The following is a 17,206-nucleotide window of genomic DNA, read 5'->3' as shown; positions in this document are numbered from 1 at the left end:
GCAGAGGGTACCGGAAGTCTGCAGAGGGATTTGGATAGGTTAAGTGAATGGGCTAGGGACTGGCAGATGGAATACAATGTTGACAAATGTGAGGTTATTCATTTTGGTAGTTATTATTTAAATGCTAAAATATTAAAACATGCTGCTGTGTAGAGCGATCTGGGTGTGCTAGTGCATGAGTCGCAAAAAGTTGGTTTACAGGTACAACAGGTGATTCAGGCGGGAAATGGAGTTTTGTCCTTCATTGCTAGAGGGATGGAGTTTAAGACTAGGGAGGTTATGCTGCAATTGTATAAGGTGTTAGTGAGGCCAGACCTGGAGTATTGTGTTCAGTTTTGGTCTCCTTACTTGTGCGTTGGTGGATGTGCAGAGGAAATTCACTAGTTAATCCCAGAGCTGAAGGGATTGGATTACGAGGAGAGGTTGAGTAGACTGGGATTGTACTCGTTGGAATTTAGAAGGATGCGGGGGGGGATCTTATAGAAACATTTAAAATTATGAAGGGGATAGATAGGATAGATGTGGGCAGGTTGTTTCCACTGGCGGGTGAAAGCAGAACTAGGGGACATAGCCTCAAAATAAGGGGAAGTAGATTTAGGACTGAGCTTCGGAGGAACTTCCTCACCCAAAGGGTTGTGATTCTATGAAATTCCTTGCCAGTGAAGCAGTTGAGGCTCCTTCATTAAATGTTTTTAAGATAAAGATAGATAGTTTTTTGAAGAATAAAGGAATTAAGGGTTATGGTGTTCGGGCCGGAAAGTGGAGCTGAGTCCACAAAAGATCAGCCATGATCTCATTGAATGGTGGAGCAGGCTCGAGGGGCCAGATGGCCTGCTCCTGCTCCTAGTTCTTATGTTCTTGCCTGAGGTTTGGTAATCCTCAAGTTAAATTATCACCAGTCAGCTATCCCCCTCAAAAGGGAAAACAGTGTATGCTCATTTGGGACTATGGCGACTTTACTTTTACTTATTCTAACCCAATATGTTAATTTTCCACTCTTGCCAGTTTGCTGCAATGTTTGAACTAGATCTATTTAATCAATGTCTTCTTGTGATACAATTGCTCCTAATTCTAACCATTTATTTTCCACTCTTAATATTGCAAGACAAGTACGATATCGCTTTTGAATGCTACTCCTTTTCCCTTGATTTTGTCATCCAAGCTAAGATTGTGGGCAAGATCTAACCAAATTGCAACAGAGTCACCTGACGAGCGTGTTTAGTCGGGTGTTTCCTGGTGCTCGCAGTGCTGAGAAACACCACCCTATCTATTGGGACTCTGGTTAAATTCGGGGCCTTAGCAGGGAACTCCCCGACGGAGCCGTACTTCGGCTCTTTTCCTGCATTGAGGAGCTCCGTTCGCCGGACCTCCTCAGAGCAGGAGATCGGATCGCTATTTTTAAATGCGTCTCATTCTCTCAACCTCCCAGTGTGACCTCCAAAACCCCAACTCACCTATAAGGGTGTCCCCCCCCACCTGCACTCCATCTGTGCAGGGCACCCACAGGCCCAATATCTAGCACAAGAAAATGGCATCCTGGCACCGCCAGTCTGTCACCCTGGCAATGCCCCAGCCAGCTGGCAGGGCCACCTGGGAACCTGGGCAGTGCCAGGCTGGCACCCAGGTGACACTGCCAGGGTGCCAGCCCTGCAGTGCCAGGCTGGAACAGCAGCACCAGTGTGCCACATTTCCCAGATGGCCAGCACCTGGGGGCCTCCGATCTCCTGGGAAATCCCCATGAGTGGCGTTTTGTCTGGTCCCCGTTTGTGGAGACCAACACTGAATGGTGCTTGCCTGAGGTCTCCGAGGGCAAAGGGGTTAGATCCCAACACTTCGGGTAAATTGGGGTGACAAGCTAGTCTTGCTCTAATATGCAGATTTGCAAAACAGTTATCCCGCGCACAATGGGTGGAATTCAGATCGCAATGTTTCGGGAGATCTAATCCGATCTCACGATGTGTGGCAAGCTGGGTAATCTTCGGAGAGGTATCTCCCGGCATCTACCAGCCGCATGGCGCCTCCTTTCGGAAGCAACGCAGCCTGTAGAACGCGCACTGTATTCCTTTATATCAGTTTTCCACCCATTTACAACTGGTTGATAATTAGATGACCTCTTCCACATCGCTGATTCCTCTGCATACTATCCCTTTTGCCACATCTTTGTTAATTTGTACATTAACCTTTCCTGCTTTTACCTTCTCTACTTGATGTTTTGTTATTGTTTTTATTCTCTCTGTTGATTATGATTCCTGGTTAAGTAGCATAGTGGTATTGTCACTGGATTAGTAATCCAAACACCTGGGGGACCAGAGTTCAAATCCTGCCATTGCAGGTGGTGAAATTTGAATTCAATAAAAATCTGGAATTAAAAATTTAATGATGACCATGAAGTCATTGTTGAACGTCATAAAAGCCTATCTGGTTCGCCAATGTTCTTAAGGGAAGGAAATTTGCCATCCTTAGCTGGTCTGGCCTACTTGTGACTCCAGATCCATGAGCAATTAAGGGCTGACTCTTAAAATGCCAGTCAGTTCGAGGGCAATTAGAAATGGGTGACAAATGCTGGCCTTGCCTGCGACGCCCACCTCCCATGAAAGAATAATGGGGTTTTCTACATTCTTCATGACTGGACCTGGACAAAGCACTGGATATTTACTTGACAATAAAAGTGAGTTAATCTGATTTCACCTAATATCTTCATAAATTATTCCAATTTCTCCCACTTTATCTGCTAGCTGAGACCACTAAACAGCAGAGAGCAAGCTTGGTGCCTTTCTGAATTTTTTGTATGTTACAGTTGCTCTGCCAAGTAAATCGAGCTGGAAGAAGGGTTGCTAGTAAATATTTGTATTTATGTTTGCATAAAATGGAGTTAGAGCTATTGCAGTATTCATTTAACTGGCATCAGTTGCTAAATTTATGGAGGAGGGAAAGAATAAGAACAGAAGCAGGGCTATCTCTTCAGACTGTTATCCAGCAATTCCTGGGCAAGTATTAATCAGACAGTCTGACCCTGGCGCTGTGAAGCCACAATGTTAACCACTGTGCTACCCATAATAAACCAATTTTGTTTGGTAAACTGCAGAGAGCATGGATAGATGTAAAAATTGAGTTTATATGGATTAGACAACCCAGTAGCCGAAGAGAAGCTCTGCTTCAGACCTCTTGCAATTCTCTATGTTGTGAACTATAAATTCTATTCTCTTCAGTCAAGTATTACAGAATACTGCTAAGAAATGGTAAATAGCAGTATATATGGATAATTCAACTGTTATTAACCTATCTACTCATCGACAGAGGAAAGCACTTACAATGCAAAGTATTCCTTCCAAACTCTTTAACAATATTTAAATATGTTAGGTAAAGAAAGTCTTCTAATTCTCAGTGCAGCCTCATGGGGCAATAGAATCGGAGGCTGACTAGTTCTTACCGACAAAAAGAGTCATGCTGAATCAGCGAGGAAACATTTCTTTCTTCATTCTGGATACTAATGCAGAGCTAGTCACTTTGAAATTCAGCAGTGGCTGTTTACACAGTAGCATTCACTACAAATTGCCGATCTCTCATTAGTATTCAGAATGCTGACTGACGCTCACTAATTCAGTTCTCTAACTCTCACTGACACAGGGGTTCTTTGTCAGTTTTTAGATTCTGGAGCATTAAGCTTCCACAATATTGCACAGAAGTTAAAAATGAAGATATGTTTCCAAGCGGACAAGAATTAAACAACATTAACCATGTAATCTTTTGAATGAGATGGTTGGAGTATCGACATTGGAAGAATTCACATTGATAATACTGCCTCTTATATTGTGATATAGTAGAGTATTGTTGTAGTTTAAGATCCACTGAAATGGAAATTTAATGTGATGTGCCATATTGTAATGTTTCAATTATTTCACATATTACGTACTCCAGCTGTAACCAAATTCATCCTCTTCCTCCAATCCATCTTCTGATTTAATGCCCATGGTCCCCAGTGATGCCACAACATTGCACATTTCCTCTTTTTCGACAGATTCAGGTGGTAATAGCTGTTGATCTGGGAGGGCTGACATAATTTCAGTTTCCATATCTGGCAGGCTGGCAGTCTATATAAACACATATAGCACAGCAAGGCACAAAGCAAACAAGAAATTAAGAGCAATTATAATTATATTGTATTTCTAACTCAAGATACAAACATTTATTTTGAAAAGCATACTTTTTTAGGCAAATATTTAAATAAAAGAAAACATTACACAATACTCAAATGAGGCATATTAGTTTGAGCATATAAAACAATAGAAAAGAAACAGCAGACATAAATGGAAGATCAATTTTCACTGATGGAATGGAGTATGAAAGGTGCAATATATCCTATAGGAATTTGATTTATACATGAGATGCATTTGTAAAAATTTCCCTTCTGCTACCAAAACTATACACTTAGTGTATCCTCATGTGGCCCTTCAATTGTTAAATTTAACCAGTTCCTCTCCACCAACTGCTGTTAGGTCAACCTTGCTTAGAAGTCTTGAGTATAAATAGGCACCAAAATGATTCAGCTGAGTAAGGAATGAATGGACTACAAAACAAACATAGTGAATAATGGGTGACGAAGGGCTACATTTTACGGCCCTTCCCATCAGCGGGATCTTCCGGTTATCCGCCGGTGTGGCAACGTAACTGCCTATTGAGTTCAATAGGGCCCGAGGATCCCGCCAGTGGCTACTGGCAAACTGCCTCTGCTGCCGGGAAATGGGCAGAAAATCCCAGATGATGATTTTGGGGTCAGTTATGAGGGACACCCATTTCTAGGGCTCACTGTTCAGCAACAAGGACAGTGATCCAAGGAGTTCCAGGTCTTCCCAACAGACAGAGTTGGGCATGTACCAGCATTAAAGGAAGATCCAACAGCATCAAGGAAATGAGGTGGGAAAGGCATTACCCTCCTTTCTCATGTGTACTTTTGCTGGTAGGACTCCTACATTAGCAGTCTTAATGTCTTGCGCATAGCCTGTCAGTGATTGGATGGAGGCGGGCAGTGTGTTTTCACCCAAGTCCCTCCTCTTCTTTTCAGGGACACTTGTTCAGAGGTTGCTTTTGAACAGTGCAAAAATGCTGCCCTAAGTAACCATTGCAACCTCTACAAACCTTCAGGCGTACAATGACAGTTTACTTTCCTGCTCCCTTTCATGTAGTAGGCATTGCCAGGGGTGCTGCTAGGGCATAGAAAAGGTTCAAACCATCGAAGCTGGATGCACCGAAATCTAGACAAGCACCACACAATTTGGGTGTGTTGCACCTGGGCAGATGGGGGTCCCAGTTCTTATTTTTGTAGAACCTGGTATTAATAAAGCAATACAGCGCAGTGACATAGATAAATTCTGTATTTATACTGTCTGGGTTTGCAGCATTGTGCTTATAAATCACAAATCCTCTCGACAGTGAGAGTTCAATAAAAATATTTTCTGCCACAATGGTCTCCCATAATATTCAAGAACCCCAACTATGGAAACAACCTACTCATGCTCTTTTATCAACAACTATCTGAAACCAAGACATAAAAGAGGCTGGAAAGGCTCTCTCTTTGATTTTTACACTTTGTGGGCCTCCAATAGGCATCCACTCAGATCACTTTATTTGACACAGCTGAAACTTTATGAGTTCAGTTTGTAAAGACTTTTAGCTTGACAAGAATAATGTTAACTCTGATAGACCAATAACACATATAGGGGTGATATAAATAAGTTCTTCCCTCCACTCATATCTCCAAATAGCACTATTTATTAAAATGGTTATTTTATTGAAATACAAAGTTGTCAGCTATTAGATTCAGCAAGCACACAAATGGTGGTGTGTTATTTTAAAAGAAAAACTTTTGATACAACAAAATTGTAGCAAAAGGCAGCACAGTCATACAATGAACAAGGTTAGATTACTTCAATGAAAACAACTGATCATTGTAATCAATTGCCATTGCAACACTGACAGGAAAGATCAGGAAACACTGCAGCAACACCACTTCATTACAGCATATTGCTTCACCAACTTCATGATGATCCAATGCAATGAAACAGATAGGCAAGTGATCATCACTGGTGATGTGGAAAGAGTGAGAAAAACTAAGGCAGCATTTATCAGTATTATGTTTACTTAAATTAATGTGTGTTGCTGGAATGATCGTTAAGAAATAGCATTCAATATAAAAGTATCTCAATTGTCAAAAGCAAACCTTACAGGATGGAAATGGTAATGGAATCTCATGAAACATAAGAGGTTACAGAAGGACCCGCACAATATTTACCAGTGGCCTGAATTATGACAGATGAAATTCAACTGTAACAGCAAAGGTACAGACACTGGGGAAAAAAAAAAGATTGGGGACACATATGCTTAATCCAGCTACGGCAGGAGGTTGAAAGAGGTCTGAGAATTATAACAAAATTCAACCCACATCCAGTCACTGGAGAGCAATAATCAAAGTAAAACAAAATCAAATTAAGATGGAAGGTATCATACTAAAGGTGTCAGACATCTAAGGAGGCTGCAAATTGAATTGGCTCGTAACTTCCTGGTTCCTCAGCGTTGCATTTAGGGGGTACCCCAATGGTGCACTGGGGGTTCCCATGAGGAAGTTCCCACACAAGGGTTGATGCCGGAAATTATCCAGAAGCGGCAACTTTCTCTGGACAATTGTACTGGGCTGGGAAGCATCCGACAAACAAAGAACAATACAGCACCGGAACAGGCCCTTCAGCCCTCCAAGCCTGCATCGGTCATGATGCCACCCTTAAAATAAGCGACTTAAACCACTAACGTCAGATGCTTCTGCCAGTTTTACCCTGATAGTTACTTTGAAAGAGTTAAGACAGGGAAACAAAATCACTTCCAACTCCACAGTAACTATATAAACACCCAGACCCAGCCTCACTCCTTTCCAGTCCGGCCCACTCCCCTCCCGGTCCAACCCATCCCCCCCTCCCCTCTTACAGTTCGACCCTCACCCTTTCACAGTCTGCGGCCGCGCCCCCCCGCCACCCCAGAGTAGTTTCATGCCCAACCCCCTGGACTTTCTTGCCTGTGCCCTAGTTACTCCACGCTGATGCTAACAGGAGCACGCTTCACTGCTCCGGACAATCAGCAAGGATAAATCTTTAGAAAGTGGCAATCCACTGGTGATCGCCAATTTGCAGCCGAGGACTGCTTGCAAGTTAAATCACGTCTGAAGGATAAGGGGGCACAGGATCAAAGTAATAAAAGTTCAACTGACCCTTTATCATTGAGGAGCAACAACAGGTATTTATTTCAACCTGTTCATGATCCAAACAATTATCTTTTCTCATCAAATCTAGACTTGTAATTCCGAAGTATCCATTCTCCCCTTGAAACAATAATATTATTTAAACGTAGTACAATCCCTCAATATAAATGGATAGGCTGTCACCTTAATGCAAAAAGACATGCTTGCGGGAACAATGAGTCATTACGGCCAACAAAGCATTAAATTCCCAACCTGCATTCTCAGCTGGGAGGACAGAACAATGTCTAAGAATTTGGTATCATGCTCAAACTAAAATGGTCAGGCATTATCCTTCATGGGCGACACGGTAGCACAATGGTTAGCACTGTTGCTTCACAGCGCCAGGGATCCGGGTTTGATTCTCGATTTGGGTCACTGCCTGTGTGGAGCCTGCACGTTCGCCCCGTGTCTGCGTGGGTTTCCTCCCGGTGCTCCGATTTCCTCCCACAAGTCCTGAAAACATGCTTGTTAGGTGAATTGGACATTCTGAATTCTCCCTCGGTGTACCGAAACAGGCGTCACAGTGTGGCAACTAGGGGATTTTCACAGTAATTTTATTGCAGTGTTAATGTAAGCCTACTTGTGACACTAATAAAGATATTCTTATGTATTCTAATGCTGCTATAGATATATGTCGGATTTCAGAAGAACACCACAGGTTGGATTCTCAATTTTTGGGCCTATGTCCCCATGCCGTCGTGAATACTGTGGTCTTTTACGCCAGGAAAACTGGTGTCAAAAGGCCACAGATTCACCGTCTTGCAAGGGGCTAGCAGGCTACTGTCGTAGAACTCACAGCTCTAGCTGCCAATATGGCCCCCACACTTCCGGGTCAGAGGCCACGCATGCGCACGACGGCGGCCTCCACGGACCATCAAAATAGTGCCCCGCTTCAGCTGCTCGCCTGCCCCGGACCACCCGCACACATAGCCCCCAGTCCCAAACAAAGCTCCTGCTGTTCCCAGATCGCCCCCCCCCCCCAACGTGGCGGTCACGGACTGAGTCTGCAGCCGCCACACGAGGTTCCCGAAAAGCAGGACATTGTTAGAACCAAGCCGTCGGGAATTTCGCCGGTCGGGGATGGAGAATAGCGGGGCGGGCCTCAAGCAATGGCCTGAGGCGGTGGATGCTCAGTGCGGCATACTCCCCAAGTACGCCGATTTTCGGGGGCGGAGAATAGAGAAACCGGCACCAGTCTCGATTTTGTGCGCGAAAACGGATTCTCACCCCGTCGACGAACGTGATTTTGACGTTGGGGTGCGGGGAACCCAGCCCCACATCTTTGAATGGAGGCAGCAGTAATGCGAAGGCCACGTTAATCTTGAAGTTCTACCAGGGTCAGAGAAAGAAGTGAATGAGGGGGAAAGACAGAGATTTATGGGAAAGTTACTGTATATTAAAGAATGAGTAGGACTAAAACTACAGTAGATAACATGACAACCATTTTCCATACATTTCTACAAAAAAGACAGGGTTAGGGTTAGATTGGAAAAAGAGCCAAGGGTGGCTTGAGGAAAAAGCTTGTTTTTATGGAATGAGTGGTTGCGATCTGGAATGCCCTGCTTGAAAGGTTGGTACAGGCAGACTCAAAACAGGCAGACTGCTTTTAAAGGAATTTGGATAAGCACCCTGAAGCAAAGAAAGAAACCAATATTTGTTAAATACGCTCTAGTATTGTTTGGCTAATAAGCCCAAAATAAACTGCATGTTTACGGCAACTAAATGTAGTAAGTTTGAACGTTTCCTGTTAGATCATGAAGAACTAAAAAAGATAGGGAAATGCTTAGGTTTTCATATCAAACAAACTGAGTAATTGCCCAAAGATTGAGACATGTTGGCCTGAATAAAATTGTGGAAACAAGGTTCCCTGAGACAGAGGAATAAACTACAGATATACTCCTCTGACTACTCTGTCAGGAAGGTAAGTGACATAAGGTTGAGGTTGCTTACTCTACATTTCAGGACAAGAACAGACAACACAACAATTTCCAAGATATAAAAAAAATTCAAAAGGATCTGACAAAATCATACCAAAGAATCACATAGCATTAACACAAGTGATAGCTATCCAGTTTTTTTCCTAAATTGCATGTGGTGGGTCAGTGAACGGGTGCCCGACAGCCTTCCCTGCTAGACCGCAAGATGTGAAATCAGTGTGTACATAGAATCAAGGGTCAGGAGTCTAAAATAAACTCTTCCTTCCTGATTATTTATCTGTCTTATTATATGCTGTATATTGTCATACATTTCCTGATCTCCCACATTTGCTTTCTGCTCAGCAGTGCCCACCCACAATGAAGGGGACCGGCTGGAGTCAGGGTCAAACGAGAACTGAGGCAGGTGGATGCCAAGGCAGGCAGGTTAGAAACCCACTTCAGTTCCCTGGAACACTGGCCTAGTTCAGGAGAAGTGTGTCCTCATTCCATGAGCCCCTGAACACTCCATAAACCATACCCTTGCCATACCTCTCACCCTCTTAACGACTTTGTATGACCCATATCACGGTTGAGGCATGAAGAAAAAATATATACATATATATTCATCGGCTTCAACTTTTATTTTGTACAGTTAAAAATAGAAAATTGTTGAACTGACAACATGGCTCCAACTGGTCACCCGATGCCTTGCAGCAGTTTCAAAGTAACAACAGCCACGGGGACAGCGAGTCTGTTCCATCTAACTTCAAACAAAGGAAAACTTTTGCAGGTCTTAATCTCTGATAATGGTGCTCATGGCTGAAGCGTTAGCAGTCCTAACACAATGGTTTTGACAAAGATTGTGTCAGTTAATTAACATGACATCAGTGGCTCCAAAGGCAAAAGGAATCCTGACTCCAATTAAACCTAAAGATTCCAGTCATCCTTTGGTCCAAATTGAGGAGGTTGTCACATGAACTGTCCAAATATACAAAGACATTCAAAAAACATAATCCTGTTAAATGGTCATACAGCTGTAATGGTGGACAAAGCCATACAAAAACAACTTTAAAAATAATCATGTTAAGTGGTCATAAAACTCAAGATAAATAAGCTCAGTTCCCTTGACAGTGGTGGATCCATTAATGGGGTATGGCACTCAACCAAGCATTCATAATTGGAATTCCATTTCACAGCTGTGTAGACTAAACTCTGGAGCTGAATACATTAACATCTTTGAAGTCATTGAAAGGGCTCAGCCATCTGTTCAAGATTAAAAGCAGAATTTTCTGGATGTTTGTTAGGGGACAATGAATATCCCCTGACATCGATGCGGGACCTTGCAATAGAAGAATTCAGGTGCTATATATTAGCACCAGGCCAACTATTGAGCAAGCTAGTGGACTTCTAAGGAGATGGTTCCAGTGCCCTAGTATCCTTCCTCATGTGTATCTTCATTTGATTTGATTTGATTTATTGTCACGCGTACTGAAGTAAAGTGAAAAGTATTTTTCTGCAGCCAGTATGTACAGAGTAGACAAAAAAAGAATAATCGACAGAGTACATTGACAATTGGTACATCGACAAACAGTGATTGGTTACAGTGCGGAACAAGGGGCCAAAGAAAGCAAATACATGAGCAAGAGCAGCATAGGATGTCGTGAATAGCGTTCTTACAGGGAACAGATCAGTCCAAGGGAGAGTCGTTGAGGAGTCCAGAAACTGTGAGGAAGAAGCTGTTCCTATGTCTGGATGTGCGGGTCTTCAGACTTCTGCCTAATGGAAGGGTCTGGAAGAAAGCAAAGCCTGGATGGGAGGGGTGGCTGATAATGCTGTCTGTTTTCCTGAGGCAGCGGGATGTGTAGACAGAATCAATGTGCGGGTGGCAAGCTTGTGTGATGCGTTGAGCCAAGCAGTTGCCATACCAAGCTGTGATGCAGCCGGATCGGATGCTCTCTCTGGCACATCTGTAGAAGTTTGTGAGAGTCGATGCAGACATTCTGCCAGTTTTCCCTGCTATTCTGTTCATTGTGGTTCTCTGCTATGATCTCCATAATACAATTTTCCATAGAGGTGTGGACCTTGTGAAATAGCATATTTCCTCAGAGGAGGAGGAAGAGGTAGTGCAGGATGGTGTCCTTTAGCAAGATCTTCCACAGGGCCAGTTCAGAAGCCAAGGCATTGCACAGAATGGCAGGGAAAATTGGCATCTCTTATCCAGGAACATTTCACCTGAGGGGACCTCATCCTGGAAAGCACCTTTATCTAATACTCATCTTAATCTAAATATGAGAGCGCATAATACAGAAGTCTTCCACTGCTCCAACAATGAATGAAGTAAAGTCACCACTGATTACTCATTTAGCCCAGCCCAAACCTTTGCTCCGCTCCCCAAAATCTTCCTTCTTACACATCGATTTCACCAAATACTGGAAAAAGAGGTCTCTGTTCAAGCAACATATCCATTATATTGAATTCTCTTCACTATAATCAAAGACAACCCGTGTTACCGAAGTGAACCTCAACGTGAAATTACCAACACTACAGCCTTCGCTCATGATTCCTTCTACAGGTGCTTCTACTTTAGCTGCGAATGAAGAGGAATCAGCCTGCTTGCTTGTGTCCACTTGCAGCAGAGTTCCTGTGGTTGCTTTCCTTGTCTTTGATGTGTAAATGGCTCTATAATGTTCACGGGCACACATGTTTTGACTGTGCTGGAGGAGTATATGGGGCTGGTTTAGCACAGTGGGCTAAACAGCTGGCTTGTAATGCAGAACAATGCCAGCAGCGCGGGTTCAATTCACGTACCGGCCTCCCCGAACAGGCGCCGGAATGTGACGACTAGGGGCTTTTCACAGTAACTTCATTGAAGCCTACTTGTGACAATAATAATCGCTTATTGTCACAAGTCGGCTTCATTCAGGTGCCTGTTCGGGGAGGCCGGTACGGGAATTGAACCCGCGCTGCTGGTCTTGTTCTGCATTACATGCCAGCTGTTTAGCCTACTGTAGTAAACCAGCCCCCAATAAGCGATTATTATTATTATATGCCCTCAGGCTGGTCAGCTTGTGTATGTGCTTATGACTACAGAGTTGGAGGCTTATCTTCCAAGTGCAGCATTGTACTCACCTTGCCAGTCCACAGAAAGTCATTGAAATATTTATGCCACTGCATCCAGGTCCGTTGCACAATGCTGCAGTTATTCACTCTCTCCACCACCTCCAGACAGGCCTGCTTGGTCTGCCTGGCTGACCTCCTGTTGCTCTCCAGGAATAGAATACAAAGAACAACAAAGAACAAAGAAATGTACAGCACAGGAACAGGCCCTTCGGCCCTCCAAGCCCGTGCCGACCATGCTGCCCGACTAAACTACAATCTTCTACACTTCCTGGGTCCGTATCCCTCTATTCCCATCCTATTCATGTATTTGTCAAGATGCCCCTTAAATGTCACTGCATGTTGCCACCTCCAAAAGTACCCCAAGGGAGGGATTGTTAATTTAATAGACCACCCCTGAACACTGTTCTCCTGTTTCTTCCATTTCCCTCCAAGCAGGCAAACACCATAAAGGCAGTTAGTGCAGCTTTAAATCATGCCTGTCTTACTGCTTTCCTCACTACACTATGTCTACCACCACTAACTGGACAGTGAGCATGCACCCTGGACTGCTGGTCAACAATCAAGGAAGCACGCGGACCTGGAAATGCACCCAAAGTCAGGGTTCTGAACCCAGAACAAAAATTCAGCCTAGTGAGTGAGATAAAACAGAAAAAGGGTGTATATGACAGATGTCAGATTGATAATACAAGTGAGAACCAGGTTGCATATAAAACATTTCAAAAGGGAATTTAAAAAAAAGGAAATAAGAGAGGAAAAGAACAGTGTGAAAAGAGACTGCCAGCGAAAACAAAAGAAAATCCTAGTCATCTTTAAGCACAGAAAGAATGAAAGGGCAATTAGAGGAAATATAAGGCCAGTCGTGAACCATAAGGGAGGCCTACACATGGAGGCAAAAGGCAGGGCTAAGGTACTAAATGAGTATTTTGAATCTGTCCCCACCAAGGAAGAAAATGCAGTTGAAGTCATGGTGAAAGAGGAGGTAATTGAGATACCGCATATGCTAAAATATGATAAAGGTGGTACTAGAAAGGCAGGTTGTACTTAAAAAGTAGATTAACCACCAGGACTGAATGCATGCAGACTAGGATGCAGAGGGAAAGTGTGGAAGTGCTGGCCATAATCTCCCAATCCTCATTAGACATGGGGATGTTGCCAGAGGACTGGAGAATTGCAAATGGTATACACTTGTTTAAAAAGAGTGCAAGAACAAACCAAGCTAACTACAGGTCAGTCAGTTTAACCCAGGTGGTGGGAAAGCTTTTAGAAATAATAAACCGACACAAAATTTACAGCCATTTAGGCAAGTGCATATTAATTGGAATTTAATGGAAACATTTCTACGTTCATTTGTTGCGGGTTTTGCAGGAGGTTTCCTGCTGGCTCTGCCAGTGAGTTCCCCACCGCTATCAAACAGCATTTTTTAGGAGTTTCCCACCAGTTTAGCCTACACTTAGAATCTTTGACTGCACTGGGAGCTAAAATCGGCCCGCCATTTTGAAAGGGTGCCCTCACCTCGAAGTGAGCTTATTGGTCCCCCCTCCCATCCATGGGCAATGTCATCCCCACCCCAACCCCCCATCCCCAAGTGAAGAAAGTGCCCCTCCACACACCCTTACAGCCCCCCACTCCTTCCAGGACCCCCACTGTCACACCCCCACCCTTCAAGACCCCCTCCACACTCCTTTCATGGGCATGGGCCCCCATGGAGTGCCACCCTGCAGCCTCGGCAGCACCAGGGTAACAGTGCCAAGGTGCCAGCTGTGCAATGCCAAGGTGCCCACGTTCCAGGGGAACTCTCCCTATCCACCCAGGGGCCTCCGATGGCCCAGGAGACCCCTTCCCCGGTGCCATTCCGCCTAGCCCATGTTTGTGTGGCCCAGTACTGAATGGCGCCCAGCTGCCGTCTCGCTGGTGAGGCTGGTACATGCCAGGAGGTTTCATAGAATTTACAGTGCAGAAGGAGGCCATTCGGCCCATCGAGTCTGCACCGGCTCTTGGAAAGAGCACCCTACCCAAGCCCACACCACCCTATCCCCATAACCCAGTAACCCCACTCAACCAACACTAAGGGCAATTTTGGACACTAAGGGCAATTTAGCATGGCCAATCCACCTGACCCGCACGCACATCTTTGGACTGTGGGAGGAAACCGGAGCACCCGGAGGAAACCCACGCACACGCGGGGAGAACGTGCAGACTCCGCACAGACAGTGACCCAGCCGGGAATCGAACCTGGGACCCTGGAGCTGTGAAGCAATTGCGCTAACCGCTATGCTACCGTGCTGCCCCGATAAATTGGGGTTGGTAAATCCCAGGTAAGCTTGTCCAAGTAGGTTTAAAACTGACTTAGGTGTGTGCCATTTCGTCACGCCCCTTTTGGTCGGGATGCCGATTCAACGACTCAAGGGACTTGGGTATACCCCACGAGGTGTGAAGGCTGTTGAGGCCACGGGAGGCCTCTCCCGGGATCTACCAGCCGCACTGCGCTTCAGCTCGACAACTGATCTTCGCGAAACTGACCTTCGTGACACAAGCCATGTTCGCTTACCTTTTAATGCCAAAGGGTAGCCTGCTTTGTCCTCACAATCTCACTTGAATCCTGTTCAAAGGAGCAGAGGGCACTGCGCATATCAGATGCAGACTTCAGCAAGTTTCTTTGTGCTGTCTTCATCGTTATGAAAACGGAAAATCCAGGGCGGGATTTACCAGTTGCGTTGTGGGGGGGGGGGGGGGGTTCGGGGGTTGTGTTGGGAGCTTGAGAGATCAGGATGCCATTTTAAAATGGCGTCATGATCTCTCGCTGCACTGAGGAGTTGCGGCGAGCGTAGCTCCTCAGTGCAGAAAACGGGGCTAAGTGCGGCCTTGTCATGGGGATCCCTACTGAGGCCCCCGATCTACCCAGATGGGCATTTAATAGCAGGGTGTTTCTCAGTGCTCAGGTAGATAGCGTCCCCAACCTCATACATGTACGCCGTCGTGAAAGGCAATAGCAATAAAATGAGCGTTTTACTCAGCACTGGATTCTCCTGAGAGATGCTGCATCAGAATGCTGACAGCTTCATGGGGTTTTGGCACGTCATTAATGTGGTATTACAGGTAAGCTGCAGCAGCGTAGTCTTTTAATTTGGAGTCAGTTGTAAGTTAATGACTGACTCTGGGGTCTCAACCTCAAAAGGAATTTTTCACACACCACTTCTCCTTCAAATTCTGAAGCTTCTTTCATTTGCCAGTACTTCCCTGCATACAACCCACATGAGCTTTGCCTCCTTATTTGCATTGTCACAATTGGTAAAACCATACAAGAAATCAACTTTATACTTCTTTGTTCCGAATTAAGATTCTTTGTTCAGGACCATTAACCAGTGGGCTAAACAGTTGGCTTGTAAAGCAGAACAAGGCCAGCAGCACGGATTCAATTCCCATACCAGCCTCTCCGAACAGGCGCTGAAATGTGGCGCCTAGGGGCTTTTCACAGTAACTTCATTTGAAGCCTACTTGTGACAATAAGCAATTTTCATTTCATTTCATTCATAACCAGAAGCCCTGGAGCTCTTAACATTACCACTACTCTGTCCTGCCCTGGACTCTCCTTGGCAGCTCTCCAGTAGATTCTATTGTGAGATCCTCTCTTATAGATAAACTGGCTATTTGAGTGTCTGGTCATATCTTACTTCAAAAAAACAATTAATCTTAACAGTTCACTTGTCTTGCTTGCCAGCAGCTGCAAAATCGAAGAAACTATTCCCGGCTTTGTCGCCAAAAGCACGTCCCTGGATGGCGCTTCATGTCAGTTCTACGTGTTAGGCATGTGACTTACTCTCTGTTGCTGCTTCTGGCCGGAGGACTCCACACCTAACCTATATCTCTATTTAAAAGGCTGCAATGACCGCAATTGTCCATGTAAAAGCCGGTAGCGTCTGTTCAGCGCTTCTTCTGCGATCGGGGCTACCGCAGGAAGAGCGGACCGATCACTCCACAAACCTTCTGCCACCCGCCCGCGACCCACTCACGGCTCTAAGTTTAAAAAACCCTGCTCTAGAGAATACATTCCTAGTTTCACCAATCTCTCTTCATAGGACAGTGCCACAATTCCAGGAACAAGTCTGGTGAACCTTTGTTGCACACCATGTATGACAATTACATCCTTCCTCCGGTCAGGGGTCAAAACTCCACAGAGTAATCCAGGTATAACCAAGATTCTATACAATTGAAGCTAGCTTTTGCTACTCTTGTACTCAAATCCTTTTGCGATATAGACTAACATACCATTAGCCTTCCTAATTACTTGCTGCAAGTAGGGGCTGGTTTAGCTCACTGGGCTAAATCGCTGGCTTTTAAAGCAGACCAAGGCAGGCCAGCAGCATGGTTCAATTCCCGTACCAGCCTCCCCGAACAGGCGCTGGAATGTGGCGACTAGGGGCTTTTCACAGTAACTTCATTGAAGCCTACTCGTGACAATAAGCAATTTTCATTTTTCATTTTTTTCATCCCCATATTAGCCTTCAGTGACTTACTGATGAGGTCCATTTATTTTTCTTTTTTTAAATTATAAATTTAGAGTACCCAATTCATTTTTTCCAATTAAGGGGCAATTTAGCGTGGCCAATCCACCTACTCTGCACATCTTTGGGTTGTGGGGGCGAAACCCACGCAAACACGGGGAGAATGTGCAAACTCCACACAGATAGTGACCCAGAGCCGGGATCGAACCTGGGACCTCGGCGCCGTGAGGCTGCAGGGCTAACCCACTGCGCCACCGTGCTGCCCACCCAGGTCCATTTATACATTTACACTTTCTAATCTCTTACCACTTAAGAAATACTTTGCACATCTGTTCCTCCTACCAAAGTGGATAACCACACATTTTTCCACAATACATTCTGTC

The 17,206-nt window shown here is 44.8% G+C and overlaps 1 protein-coding gene across 18 annotated transcripts in view; it reads right to left on the bottom strand.

Moving 5' to 3' along the window:
• LOC140429761 (multiple PDZ domain protein) overlaps window positions 1-17,206 on the bottom strand; it is a 488,055-nt gene that overhangs the window by 110,152 nt on the left and 360,697 nt on the right. For all 18 annotated transcript variants that reach the window (XM_072517160.1, XM_072517164.1, XM_072517169.1 and 15 more), the window contains one exon: window positions 3,914-4,091. In XM_072517160.1, coding sequence (XP_072373261.1) covers window positions 3,914-4,091 — 178 coding nt within the window. The remainder of the gene's footprint in view (window positions 1-3,913; window positions 4,092-17,206) is intronic.

Source organism: Scyliorhinus torazame, chromosome 9 (assembly GCF_047496885.1).
Source record: "Scyliorhinus torazame isolate Kashiwa2021f chromosome 9, sScyTor2.1, whole genome shotgun sequence".
Classification (NCBI taxonomy): Eukaryota; Metazoa; Chordata; class Chondrichthyes; order Carcharhiniformes; family Scyliorhinidae; genus Scyliorhinus; species Scyliorhinus torazame.
The sequence above is the reverse complement of the archived record's forward strand: the minus strand, read 5'-3'. Positions and strand labels throughout refer to the sequence as shown.